Raw genomic sequence first — 13,673 nt, 5'->3', positions numbered from 1 at the left:
CTGTGGAAGTAATGCACATGATGAAAATCATCATGGTAAAAGGGCTTTTGATAAAAGAGGACCGTATTATGGAAATATTTCCTAATAAAACTTCTTTCAAGCTACAAAATGAGTTTCTATTTTATTAGAGTGTAAAGCTAGGCTTCAAAAATATTTCATATAGTGCATTCTATATATGGTGCATTTCTAGATTTGATATTGGTCCCAGGGTCATAATTACATAAACCAAAAGGAATCTTGAAGGTGAAAGAATGTTGAAATTGATAGAAGTAATTTTCTAGGTGCTGCTTGAGTTTTGGAATCAGGAAATTATTTCAAGAGAACCTAAAGAAGGATGAAATGCTGAGAGAAGCCTGATAATACTAGAGTTGGCTTGATTTTGAGTGAGGGTCTATGTCAATGTGGCCTGTTTAATGGCTTAGTGTGGAGAGGCTTTGGTTCTAAAATGGTGCTTTTTCCATCTGAAAATTGAGGTAACAGTGTCTTCTTGCAAAGAAAGTGGCATATTTTGGGGGCGTTAGATAGTATCAGTCTCTTACCGGGTCTGTGAATCATTTAGAGTTTGGTATCTTTCAGAGTCGCCTATGTAGGACTCAGTAAATGCCTTTTTCCCCTCAGTATTTTATTTTTAAATAAAAGGTATTTTAAAAAGTATATAGGCTTGCTGCTATATATTAGATATAGGCATATAGGATTTTCACATCATGGAATATTATTAAGAAAAATTTAATTTTGGAGACTTAAAGTAGATACATTCTTGTGTTCAGGAAACTTGTAAACTAATGGCAGATACAGATAGGAAAGTCATTGCTTGCAGTGATCACTATTGCTGGTGTATTTAGATGCCATGAAGATTGGTGCTAATAGATGTTAAACTGGTACTTACATTAGAGCATGAAGTGTTTTACCATTAATACAACTTTCCTGAACATATTTTGTGTAAATGCTAGATATTAGGGGTGTGGAGAGGAAGAGACTGATTCTTTTTTGCGGAAGTTACTTTGAAACTTTTCAAAATAATTTTTTTATTTTGGGATAACTGTAGATTCACATACAGTTGTAAGAATTAATGCAGAGAGAGTAATCGCGCCTTGTATCATACTTGGTTTCCCCAGTGGGAACATCTGGCACATTCTAGTACAATATCACCACCAGGATATTGACATTGACACACTTAGGACACAGGGCATCACCACAAAGATCTGTCCTGTTGCCCTTTCGTGGCCACACCCACTCTCCTCCCATCCCCTGGAAACCACCAATTTATTCTGTATTCAATTCTGCCATTTCAAGAATCTTGTTTTCACACAGAATAATTCTCTAGAGATATATGCAGGTTGTTGCGTGTTTCAATAATTTGCTCCCTTTTATTGCTGAATGGATATTTGGAAGAACTACATTTCTTTAACCATTTACTTGTTGAGGGACATCTGGGTCATTTTCAGTTTGTGGCTATTAGGGGGAAAGCTGTGATAAACATGTACAGGTTTTTGTGTGTATATACACAATCATCTCTCTGGGATAAATGCTCAAGAGTGCAGTTGTAGGGTTGTATGGTACTTGTGTGTAGTTTGGTTTTCTTTTCTTTTTTTTTTTTTAAACTGTCAAGCTGTTTTCTAGTGGCTGTATCGTTTTATATTCCCATCAGTGATGTATCAGGGATGGAATTGCTCTGCATCCTTGCCAGCATTTGGTTTTGTCACTATTTTTTTATTTTAGCCTTTCTAATTAGTGTGTGTTGATGTGTCATTGTGGTTTTAATATGCATTTTGCTGACAGCTAGTGAAGTTGAACATATTTTCATGGGCTCATTTGCCATCGTACATCCTTTTCAGTGAAATGTCTCTTCATGTTTTTTGCCCATTTTCTAATTGCATTGTTTATTTTTTTACTGTTGAGTTTTGAGAGTTATTTATATATTCTAGATACTAGTCCTTTGTCAAGTATGTGGTTTGCAAATACTTTCTCCCACTTTGTAGCTTGTCTTTTCATCCTCTTAGTTGGGTCTTTCACTGATAAAAAAGATTTCAATTTTATGAAGTCCAACTAATTAATTTTTATTTTTAAGGGTCTTTTGGTGTGAAGTTTAAGAACTCTGTCTGGTCCTAGATTCTGAAGGTTTTTTTCGTAGAAGTTTCGTAGTTTTATGTTTTAATTCATGGTCCAATTTGAGTTAATTTCTATATAAAGAGTGAGGTTTAGATGAAGGCTTATTTCTTTGCCTATGGATGGCCACTTGCTTTAGCATCATTTCTTGAAAAGGTTATCTTTCTGTCTTGAATTGCTTTTGCATCTTTGTCAAAAATTAGTTTTGTTGGTCTGTTTCTGGGTTCTTTGCCAATACCACGCAGTCTTGATTCCTGTAGCTATATAATAAGTCTTGAAATTGGGTAGATTAATTCCTCCTGCTTTATTCTTTTTCAAAACTGTCTTAGCTATTTCAGTTTATTTGCTTTTCCATATAAATTTTAGAATAATCTTGTTTACGTGTATAAACAATATCGCTATGATTTTGTTAGGAATTACATTAACTCTATATATGGGATTGGGGAGAATTGACATCATTATTATTTTGAATCTTCCAATCCATGAACTTAGTATATTTGTTCATTTATTAAATAGTCTTTGTTTTCTTTCATCAGTTCTGTGTAGTTTTTAGCATACAAATCCTGTACACATTTTGTTAGATTAACACCTAAGATTTTAATTTTTTTGAGCAATTATAGAGACTCAAACTGCATTTTAATGGCTGAAAATATTAAGTGAAGAAGATAAAGGAAACAGAATATGTAAAGAACCAAAGGCTTGAGAAAGCTGGAGCATATAGTAAAGCGGAGAGGGAGACAGGAGATTCAAGCAGTCAGTGGAGCTAGATTCCAGATTGCAAAGGGCCTTGATTAGGGTATGGTGTCTGTTTGCTTGCTTGTTGGCAGTGGGAAGCTATATGTGACATCAGAGTGGTGTGGAACAATCGGATTTTGTTTCTGCGTGTGTTACTCTAGTAGCAGTGAGGATATAGTTGAGGAGGTGGAGACTTTTCACAGGGATACAAGTTAGGAGGCTACTACAATAGTCCAGGTGAGAAATGATGAAATGTAAAGATAATGAGTTCAATATTATACAGGTATTTGAATGTTTGCAAGCTTTTTGAGTGTCTTTTGGGAATCTACGTAAAGTTTATCAGTTCTGTGGAGGAGGCAATCATCTTTGTCTTATTCAGTACTTACCTCTAACAGAAAGTACAATGTTTAAATACAGGTGTGTGGTAAATAAGTGTTTAATAAATGCATGCATGCATTATATCCTGTTAAGCAATTGGAAATAATGGGACTAAACTAGAGCTTGGGAGACTTTCCTAGGGATAAGTACTGAATGTGTTTTTTGGTATATAGTTGATAATTTAATCCTCAGAATAAGATTAAATAATTCAAATAAGTGTTTAGAATTAAAGAATAGCAGTCTGACTTTGATCCCAGGGAAAATAAACATATAATGGATAAATAGAAAACTGAAAAGAAGTGGTTGTGGCTTGGTGAGTTTGGTCGTATAAATCCAAGGAAAAAAGCTTCAGTAAGGAAATGCGCACAGTCATGCTGGAGTAATGACTGCAAAAAGATTTGGATTAGTGCTGTGGCCAGCCAGCCAGGAGGGCTTGGCCTGAGGGGGAAGGGCGAGGAGATTGAGAAAAGACACGGAGACAGGAAAGCTGGGATCCGGAGGTCCGCCGACCACGGATGGCGGAGCAGTGGCGCAGTCTTTATTTCACACACAGTTTTTATACAGTGTTAGAACAGTTGTCTATACAAACAAGTATTAGCAGAACAAGCAGGTATCAGTAGAACATTTTGTTTTGTGTATTGGCCAGTTTGTATGGCTGTGGCTGCATTAGTGTTATCTTGTACTTTCTGGGAAGATGTTGAGGCCAGGCTTCCCATGGGAATTACCTTGCAGGCTGCAAAGGCCCTTGTCAATTTACAGCCAGATCCCTACAGATTAGGGCAATATAGAAGATAATGTAAGAAATGTGATGGTAAATGAGAGGAAAGGAACATGAAGTAGCTTGGGTCTGGGGAAAGTAAGCCTGTTGTTGAGCTGGGCATATGGCAAGGAGGATACTTGATGGAACAGTCTCCCGGAGAAATTGGGGGGGAAAGTTCAACAGAATGGTGAATAGATTTTCCTTATGTGGTAACAGGAACATTGCTCTAGATAAGTTTCAGGGAGGTTTGTGGGATTTTTGTTGCCTAATTAAAATTGGGTTATTTTATTTTTTTTATTTTAGAAGTTAAGGCTCTTGGTGGTTATTAATAAATTTATGTTGTTTCTTGAGAGTTTTGAGATTATTTCATTTGCCAATTTTATATGTTGTTTTTAATCTATAAATTTTATATAGTGATTCTGGAGAAGGATGGGACAAACAGAGTAGAAGGGGGAAATAGTAGGGGAAAGAAAGTTAGACGGAAGCCATTTTGTGGGGAGGAAAGAGAAGTAGGGTGCAAACATAAAATAAGGATCCCATCAGTTAGTTTTCAGGTAGAGTCTGATATAGCAATTTAAGTCTTTGTGTCTTCACTGATCTTATTGATCTTCCAAGGCACACTTTAATTTATCATTGCCTTTCTGGGGATAATCTTATTTGGACTGATTAATTTAAAAATGATTTAGTGAGCAATATATTTACTGATGCTTTCATTACAAATAACACATATAAAACAAAATGTCTTTTATTTCTACAGATGGTTTCTATGTTACATGGGGAGCCCGACATGATTCAGGAACAAGGGCAACCCCAGGACAACTGTTGCCTCCACATGGAAAACCACTTGGAAAACTAAATTCTGCAGATTTCAAGGATGTTATTAGAAAGGTATAATATGAATCATGAATTTAAATTGAGATTTGGTTAATAATTGTAGTCAATGTTTAGAATATTTATTGCAAGCTTTTTGAGGACATGGAGTAAAAGAATATGGAATAGACACAGTTGGGTTTTATCTTTTAAAATTTAGTTATTTGTGGCAGATCTAGTTAGATACACATGTACTTACACAGATATATGTGAAATTGCTATGATATATGTTGGGAGAAGGTATCTGATGTTGGAAATATTCATGAGGGTCAATGTTAATTGGGAAAACATCCTAGAGCAGTGGTGTCAAACTTTAATAAGCATCAGAATCACTTCCAGAACCAGAAACTGTGCTGATTCCTGGGTTTCATTCCAAGGAAATCTGATTCAGTAAATGGGGCCCAAAGTATTTGAATTTCTAACAGGCTCCCAGAAGATGTTGATACTGTTAGTTCAATGAAACTTTGGTAGTACTGCCCTAGAGAATTTTGTTTAAGTTTAACTATACTAAAAAGAAGAAACAATATTATATAATTGCTTTGAGAATTAATATTTATATTGGAAGTTAGTGTGGATTTTATGTCAAGAAAAATTTTTTGTGGTCTGGTGAACATACTGACTTGCCTGGTGTTGATATTGCAAAGTTTGGGAATGTTCATAGTTGCTAAACTATGTGGTCTGGTTTCTTCTCTCTCTCCCTTCACTCAATCACGTAGTTCCTGGCCCGGCATAATACTACCTGTATGTGGACTTTTGATTCATTTCCAAGCAGTGCGTAAGAACAAGAGTTCACAAAATATTTTTAGGCACTAAGTTTGTAGAGTTTTGGCATTGTTTATGGTCTGTGTACTGTGGCTTGATTTATAACAAATGGTGAAATTTGAGAACTTTTGAAGTTTTTATAATTAACTTGCTATCTCATACTGCTTTTTACTACTGGCTAGTAATGATGTCCAAAAGTAACTGAGTATTGTGGACCTTGAACTTCTTTGACGTAATATAAGTCTTTCCTTAGAAAGTGGTATAAAGATGGATTACTGGATAGATAAAATGTAGAATGTGAGATGACAGGTATTCATTTAACCCATTTTCTAGAATGTATCAAAAGTTAATATCTTAATCTAGTTAATTAACATTTTTATTATGTAATTGGGGCTTATATTCATTGTAAAATATTCTTTGTGATTTTTTAAAAGGGTCTTATTCATTATGGACGAGATAACCAGAATTTAGATATCTTACTTTTCCAAGAAGTCCTGGAATATATGTCTAGGATAGATAGAGTGCTGAGTTTTCCTGGAGGTTCACTTCTGTTAGCAGGACGCAGTGGTGTGGGTCGTCGGACCATCACTTCTTTAGTCAGTCATATGCATGGAGCAGTGCTGTTTTCTCCAAAGATTTCCAGAGGATATGAACTGAAGCAGTTCAAAAATGACATCAAACATGTGAGTTATTCACAATCTTTTGCTTTATTTGGTTTTAAATCACAATATTCTAAAAGCTTAAAGCCCTTTAAATCTCAGATATACAGATATACAGTCTTTATTTTAATTTTGATTGTTTTTCCCATGATTATTAGAAAATCATATTTTTATGTACAGACAGCAAAAAGATTCGTTCCTATTAGGATTTCTAACTTTCAGGTATTCCAGAATGGAATGTTAGATGGATATAAAAGGAACAGAAGGAAGGACTTTATGTAGGACATATGTGGGCATATAGGCATATATAAAAATTATCTTCTTAGTTATATTTTACTGTCCTAGCTGTAAAATAATTAAAATTTCCTCCAAATAGTATTTGTTTATGGGTTGGATTTACTTTCCAAACTATATAGCTAACATTTGATTTTCAATTTTGATTACCCCAAAATAAATAAATAAATAAATAAATAAATAAATAAATAAATAAATAAATAAGTAACATGACTTGGTTTACATACAGAATGAAAGATTTTAACTATGGCAAAAATATTCACTAGGTACCAAAATAAATTTTTTTATTGTGCAGGTGCTGCATCTTTCAGGTATTGAAGCACAACAGGTAGTTTTACTTCTTGAGGATTACCAGTTTGTATATCCCATATTTTTGGAGATGATCAATAGCCTTTTGTCTTCAGGCAAGTAAATGGTTTCTTTTCAAAGAAAATGAAAGTACTTAAACATGCTTAGATCTGGAGAATTTAGAAGTCTGTTTTTATAAAACCAAGATTGAAGAATTATGTAAAAATGATTGATATTGAATATTGGTGAATATACTGAAAAATTGGTCTTCTTATTCACTTTTGGTGGGACTGTTATCTGTTATAACCCTTTGGGAAAGTTATCAACCAGTACTTACTTAAAAAGATGTCTTGTCCTTTGATAGAAAGTTCTATTTGTAGAAATTTAACCTACAGAAATAAAAGAACTAGTATGTAGGGAATATGTAATATAATTTGCAATAAAAATTTTGATAAAATCTCACTGTCCATCACTACTGGAATGTTATTATAATTATGGTATAGCCTTAATATGGACATATGAAAACAGATATATCCCAAATATATGAGATATCATATATCCCAAATCATGTTATACTTCTATTGTATCTGGAGCCACCTGACCTTTTCGATGGTTTCCTGGGAAGGATACCTGCAGTTTCTCATATTTCTTCCTTCTCTGAAGAATTTATGAAATTTATTTGAATCTCTTTATAATGAGTATCACTGTTAGTAGAACTGGTGTGTTGGTGGCATAGTTTTCAAGTTAGACCAAGAGTATTTTGTTACTTAAGTACAAAATAAACCTTGTTAAAAGCTAGTTTCAACTGTATGGATTGTGGAGACCCTAATTCAACTCAGTTTTTAATAAACATTTCTTTTGTATCATGCGATGTAGGCTTTGGATAAAACATTCTTTTCTTCAGAATTTAACAGTTTTGGTTGAAGAAAACATTTAATTTATAATATGAGGTATCTATACTTTGGTGTCCAGAAGAGAAGTACAAAACAGGAATCTAGTTAGCTGAGTGTTAAGTCTATTTATGTTAAAGGGTTGAGGGGTAATGGAGTAATGAAAACGGTAGTTCTTGAGGAGGCTTGAAGTGTTTGTGGCCTTCTTGTAGGATAACCTCTTTTGATTTTTTTTTAAATTTATTGGGGTGACAATTGTTAGTAAAATTATATAGATTTCAGGTGTACAATTCTGTATTACATCATCTAGAAATCCCATTGTACCTCTTTTGATTTTTAAAGTGCATATTTTATTCTTGCGTATTGCTAAAGTTGTCACTAGATGGAGACCTTGTTCATTTTGGCTGAGATACATTAATAGTCCAGCTCTAAAGTTTTGGGTTTTTTGTTTGTTTTGTGAAAGCAAACATCCCGATAAGCATTAACCCAGTAATTATTGTTTTTATCTTAACATAAATTGGTCTTTATTATCAAGACATAACTGGAAAAATCATAAGTAAACTTAAATTTTGGCAAAGTTAAATTTTGCCAATATTTTTGGCAAAAAATGTATTTGAAAAATAAAGAGAAAGTACTCAACAGGCCTTTGTCTTTTTTTTCTATTTGAAATTCTTATTCCCTATATTGTATAATATGTGAATAGAGCCAGCTTTCTTTGTTGAACTTACAGAATTAAAAGTATATTGATACGGCTGCAACTCAGAGAAATAGAGCAGATACTCGTATATATGTGCATGTGTTTGAATATGTACAAGTGCGGGGAATGGCAAGTTGAGCCTAAAGAAAAGTAGGGATCAAACTGTGATTGGCCCTACATGAGTGCAGTGCTTTGGATTAGCAAAATAATTTTCACCTAATATGATAGTTTCTTATGAACTATAAATATATTGGTTTAACAGATATTTATTAAGTAGCTGGTATGTGCTAGACCCAATGCTAAATACTGGATTTATACTAGATTTATACTGTAAAAAAGAAAGGCATGGTTCAGTTCCTCTATCAAATGCTTGTAGACTTTTTTTTTTTTTTTCCAGTTTATTGGGGTGACGATTGTTAGTAAAGTTACACAGGTTTCAGGTGTACAATTCTGTAATACATCATCTATATATAACATTGTGTGTTCAGCACCCAGAGTCAGTTTTCTTTCCATCATCATATATTTGATATGCTTGTAGTCCTAATCAACTTTGATTTATTTGCCTTTCATCATTCTGTTACATATCAGTAGTCCGTGGACTAGTTCTCCTGATAATCTAGTACAAGTTCGTTCATTCATTCATTCACTCATTCATTTATTTAACAAATATTTATGTTCTAGATACTTTGCTGAGAATGCCCTAGGGTTAATAATGAACATGATCAAATATTTGTCCTCTGGGACTTCAGAATCGAATTGGACAGACATTAGATTATTAAATGTTGTGATAGATACTAGACAGTGAAGTATTTGGATGTTATGTGAAAAAGAGTCCTTTACCTAGCATATGGGTAGTCAGGAAAAGCTCATGGTCATAGCAGCTAGCCAAGTAGTATCTTGAAGGAGAAACAGTAATTTGGGGGAAGATAAGGCAGAGGAAGACTGTGGGTATATACTACAGGAAGAGGGAGTATTTCATTATGTTTATGGAACACAAGAAGTTCATTGAGCCAGAATACAAGGTCTGTGGCGGAGGGGTGAAGAAGAACCAAGAAAAGTAGATAAATGTTTAGATTATGAACTATCTTGAATGGTTTGCTTAGGAATTTGAATTTTATCAAATGAAGGCAACAGATGTAGATTTGTGAATAATATACAGGTGACAGTATTTGTGTATTTTTGGAAACCAAGATTGAATAAGGACAGATTGTTTAAATACAAAAATAGAAAAAAAACCATTGTATATGTAAAGTGTGTTTTGAATTAGTATACTGAAGCTAATATTCAAAAGAAATGTAATGTTCTGTAGGTGAAGTTCCTGGACTCTATACTCTTGAAGAATTAGAGCCCTTGCTGTTGCCACTTAAAGATCAGGCTTCACAGGATGGTTTTTTTGGACCAGTTTTCAATTACTTCACATACAGTAAGTGACATGTAATTCATTAATCAATTCAAACTCTAGTTCATGTGGAATAAATATTATTTAATTTGCCTTATTTTCTATAGATTGCAAAGATATCTTAAATCTTTAGTCCAGTTGGTAATTTATACTTCTTTTTTGTGGAGCTTTCAGGAAATAACGCATAAGTAGCGTAAAGGCTAACCTGTAATAAAAACATGTTAGCAAAATTTTAGCAAAAGGGAAGTATGAAAGCATGGTATTGTTCTCTGGAATATTTACTTTGCTACCTTTGTTTTCATGTGGTAAAATTAGTGTTTATACCTCCTATCTTAGAGAATTAATGATCTGTTTATATTGTGCCAGACTGTAGATTTTTAAAAAATGAAATAACTTGTTACTATTACACAAAAACAGTTTTATGTGCACTGTAGATATCTAAAATTGAATAAGTAATAAAATGTCAATAACACCACCCAGACATTACTACTACACTTTTTTTCTTTTTTTCTTAAAGAACATTATTGATGAAATAAAGTTGTTAAAGAGCTTCCTTCCCTTCTCTGTCCTTCAAGTTTACAAGGAATTTCTACCACACCTTTAAGAAACAGGTCATCTCAATGCTATTTTAAGCTGTTTTAGAACATAGATAGTAAAGGAAGATTCCAAATTCCTTTTTATGAAGGAAATATAACATTGATATTGACACGAGAAAAATATATTTCTTTTAAAAGGAGACCAAAGATCAATTTGTCTTGTGAATATTGAAATAAAAATCCTTGAAATAGTTACAAAATAGAATCAAGTATCACATTTGAAAAATAACATACAAAATAGCATTATAGTATATACACTTATCTTCTTCATGAATATCCTTCTGGATCTTTTTTGTTAGTATGCGCGCACACACAAACAAACACAAGTATTTTTTAAGCAAAATAAAAATCATACTGTAATACTGTTTCGTAGCCTGTTCTTTTAAATAAATAGCTTCTACTATTTCATTTCAGAAAATTTTAATCTCATGAATCGGACCCTTTATAGGTTTCCCCAATTATTATTGTTGTAATATTCCATAATTATAGTTTTCTTATATTTTTTTTTTAGGAATTCAACAAAACTTGCATATTGTCTTGATAATGGATTGTGCAAATTTAAACTTCATAGTTAACTGTGAGAGTAATCCAGCATTGCATAAGAAATGCCAGGTGTTGTGGATGGAGGGTTGGTCAGATAGCAGCATGAAGAAAGTAAGTTTAAATTTAAATATGGAAATAAAAAAAATAAGCACTTTTTTTTTTTGAACTTACTGATTTCCACAACTTTCCTTTGGTGTTTGGTGTAATATTGCCTTAATTGTGGCATTGAACATCTCTCATATGTTTAAAAATAACTCTGTTTTCTTCATACCCTTGTGTGATAGTTTAGTTGTATCTAGAATTTCAGGTTGAAGATATGTTCTCAATGAAGGACCACAGAGATATTTATTGTACCTTAAAAATTTTACACATTTTTATTAACTAGTCTATCATAGGCTAGCTTATGATAAAAACATCACAGTAATAATTTTAGCAATTTTTTAAATTAAAAAAATTAATTCATTAAAAAATATCTGTCATTGCTATGCTATATATTTGGAGGGGGATGATTTAAAGTGTGAACTCAGCACCATCTTATCTGTAAGCCTCTTATATCTCTTGATTTGGATAAATAATAATTTTCCATATTGTCTCTGATATTCATATTCTTAACATTCGTTTGTTTTGTATAATAGAAATACAGACTAATAATGCCTATCGTGATTTAGAGGAAGGAGTGTAATTTGGGATGATAGACAATGTTTTACAGATAAGATGGTATTTTAGTCAGATTTCAGTAAGTAGATAAAGGAGAGGAGAGTTATTTTAGGTTAAGGAGGCCACAGAACAAGAGCCATTCGTTGAGTAGTAGTAATTACTGGGTGCTTAATATGTGTCGCAATTCTTTATGTTGGGGATATAGCCAAGAAAAAACAGAGAAAAGTCCCTCCCCTCGTGGAATTTACATTGTTTGGGTGGTATCTGGGGGAAAGCTCCGTAGATAAAGATTCTGAAATAAGAGCATGACTGATGATTTTGCAGATTAGCAAGAAGCTAGTTTATAACAGTGATTAATGGGGAGAGCAGTTAGAGATGAGGTCAGGGAAGTAAAAGGGGAACCATTAGGGTGGAATTTGTAAGCCACTATAAGGATTTTCCTTTTCCCTGGGAATAAGTAAGGAAGACTTTGAAGTGTTTTGAGGAAAACTGTTGTAATGTTTTAATGGAATTACTCTGGCCTCTGAGTTGAAAACAGACTGTAGAGGCCAAGGGCTGAAGCAGTAACAATACTCTCCGAACAAGAAGGTGAGAGGAAAAGATGGGTTACACTAGGGATGTAGTGGTGGAGGTGGTGAGAAATGGTTGGATTCTGGATATGTTTTGCAGTGGAAAACCACAAGATTTGCTGACAGATTGTAATAAGTTGTAAGAGAAAGTGAGGAGGCAAGGATACTTCTAAGTATGTTGACTTGAGCTGCTGGAAGAATGAAATAACTGGCAACTGAGAAGGGGGGAGACTGACAAGAACATTTTGAGGGAAGAATGTGAGGCTTTCAGTTTTAGATGAGTTAAATATGAGATATCAGACAACCAAAGTTGCAAGGTTGGGAAGGCATTTGGATATATGAATCTGGAGTTCAGGGGAAAGGCCAGGCATACAGATAAAAATTTGGGAATTATCAAACTATAGGTAGGTGGCATTTAAAGCTATGAGATTGAATATCACCAAGGGAGTGAGTGTTGACAAAAGAGGGAAGAGAGCCAAAGACTGAACACTGGGGCACTTTAACATTATGATGTTGAGATGAAGAGGAGGTCCAGGAAAGGATACTGAGAAGGAGCTGCTAGAACATAGGGGAAAACATGGAGAGTGTGAAGACAAACAAAGCCTACAAGCCAAGTGGAAGCAGCCTTTCAAAAGAGTAAGGAAGGATTACCTATGATACATGAAAGAAAAGGAGGCCTGGAAATGGATCAGTGGATTTAACAACACAGAGGTCATTGGTGACTTTGATGAAGCAGTTTCAGTTAGTAATAGTGGAAGGATCCATACTGGAATACATTTGAGAAAGAATGAGATGACATTATTGGAGAAAATGTGGTCATCTCTGTTGAGGTATTTTGTTATACAGTGGAAGGAGGAAGTGGATAAAAATAGTGTTTTTTGTTCTTTTTTAAATTTTTAGATGGGACAAACTATAGCATGTTCATATGCTGTTGGGAATACAAAAAGGAAGCAAAAAGTATATATTAGAGGAAAGACAATGAAGAATTGCTAGAGCACTATCACTGGATAGTGGATAACATATGAGTCTAGTGCAGAGATGAAAGGATTAAGGATTGGTCTTTGCTTGGAGAATGGGAATGCCATCCATAATAACAGAAAAGAAAATAGAGTACAGGGGCACAGGTCCAGGGGCAGGTGTGGTATTGGGAAGTTTTGGATACTCTTCTGATTGTTTCCATTTTTCTCTGAAATAATTGAGAGAAAAGTTGAGGGAACAGATGTTGGAGTCTTGAAGAAATATAAGAGGACATGCAAAATAGTAGTTTGGGAGAGTAAACGAGTAAAGGGTTAGGAGAAAGAAGTATGATAGCTAGGTAGCATTAAAGGTTCACTTGAGGTTAATGATCATGAAGGCCAGTAAGCATAGTTGTGTGTGTTTTCTCTAGTCACGTGCACTCAAAGGTGCAGACCTCCAGTAGGTGGTGACTTTCATTTAACCAGGATTGGGGCTTTGCTACCCTTGTATGAC

The 13,673-nt window shown here is 34.0% G+C and overlaps 1 protein-coding gene across 4 annotated transcripts in view; it reads left to right on the top strand.

Moving 5' to 3' along the window:
- Positions 1 to 13,673, top strand: part of DYNC2H1 (dynein cytoplasmic 2 heavy chain 1) — a 292,996-nt gene that overhangs the window by 73,666 nt on the left and 205,657 nt on the right. For all 4 annotated transcript variants that reach the window (XM_074335553.2, XM_074335552.2, XM_019717180.3 and 1 more), the window contains exons 48-52: positions 4,737 to 4,867; positions 6,046 to 6,294; positions 6,860 to 6,968; positions 9,749 to 9,862; positions 10,946 to 11,088. In XM_074335553.2, coding sequence (XP_074191654.2) covers positions 4,737 to 4,867; positions 6,046 to 6,294; positions 6,860 to 6,968; positions 9,749 to 9,862; positions 10,946 to 11,088 — 746 coding nt within the window. The remainder of the gene's footprint in view (positions 1 to 4,736; positions 4,868 to 6,045; positions 6,295 to 6,859; positions 6,969 to 9,748; positions 9,863 to 10,945; positions 11,089 to 13,673) is intronic.

The sequence above is a fragment of the Rhinolophus sinicus genome, chromosome 14 (assembly GCF_057876585.1).
Source record: "Rhinolophus sinicus isolate RSI-liver-muscle chromosome 14, RSI-T2T, whole genome shotgun sequence".
Classification (NCBI taxonomy): Eukaryota; Metazoa; Chordata; class Mammalia; order Chiroptera; family Rhinolophidae; genus Rhinolophus; species Rhinolophus sinicus.
The sequence above is the reverse complement of the archived record's forward strand: the minus strand, read 5'-3'. Positions and strand labels throughout refer to the sequence as shown.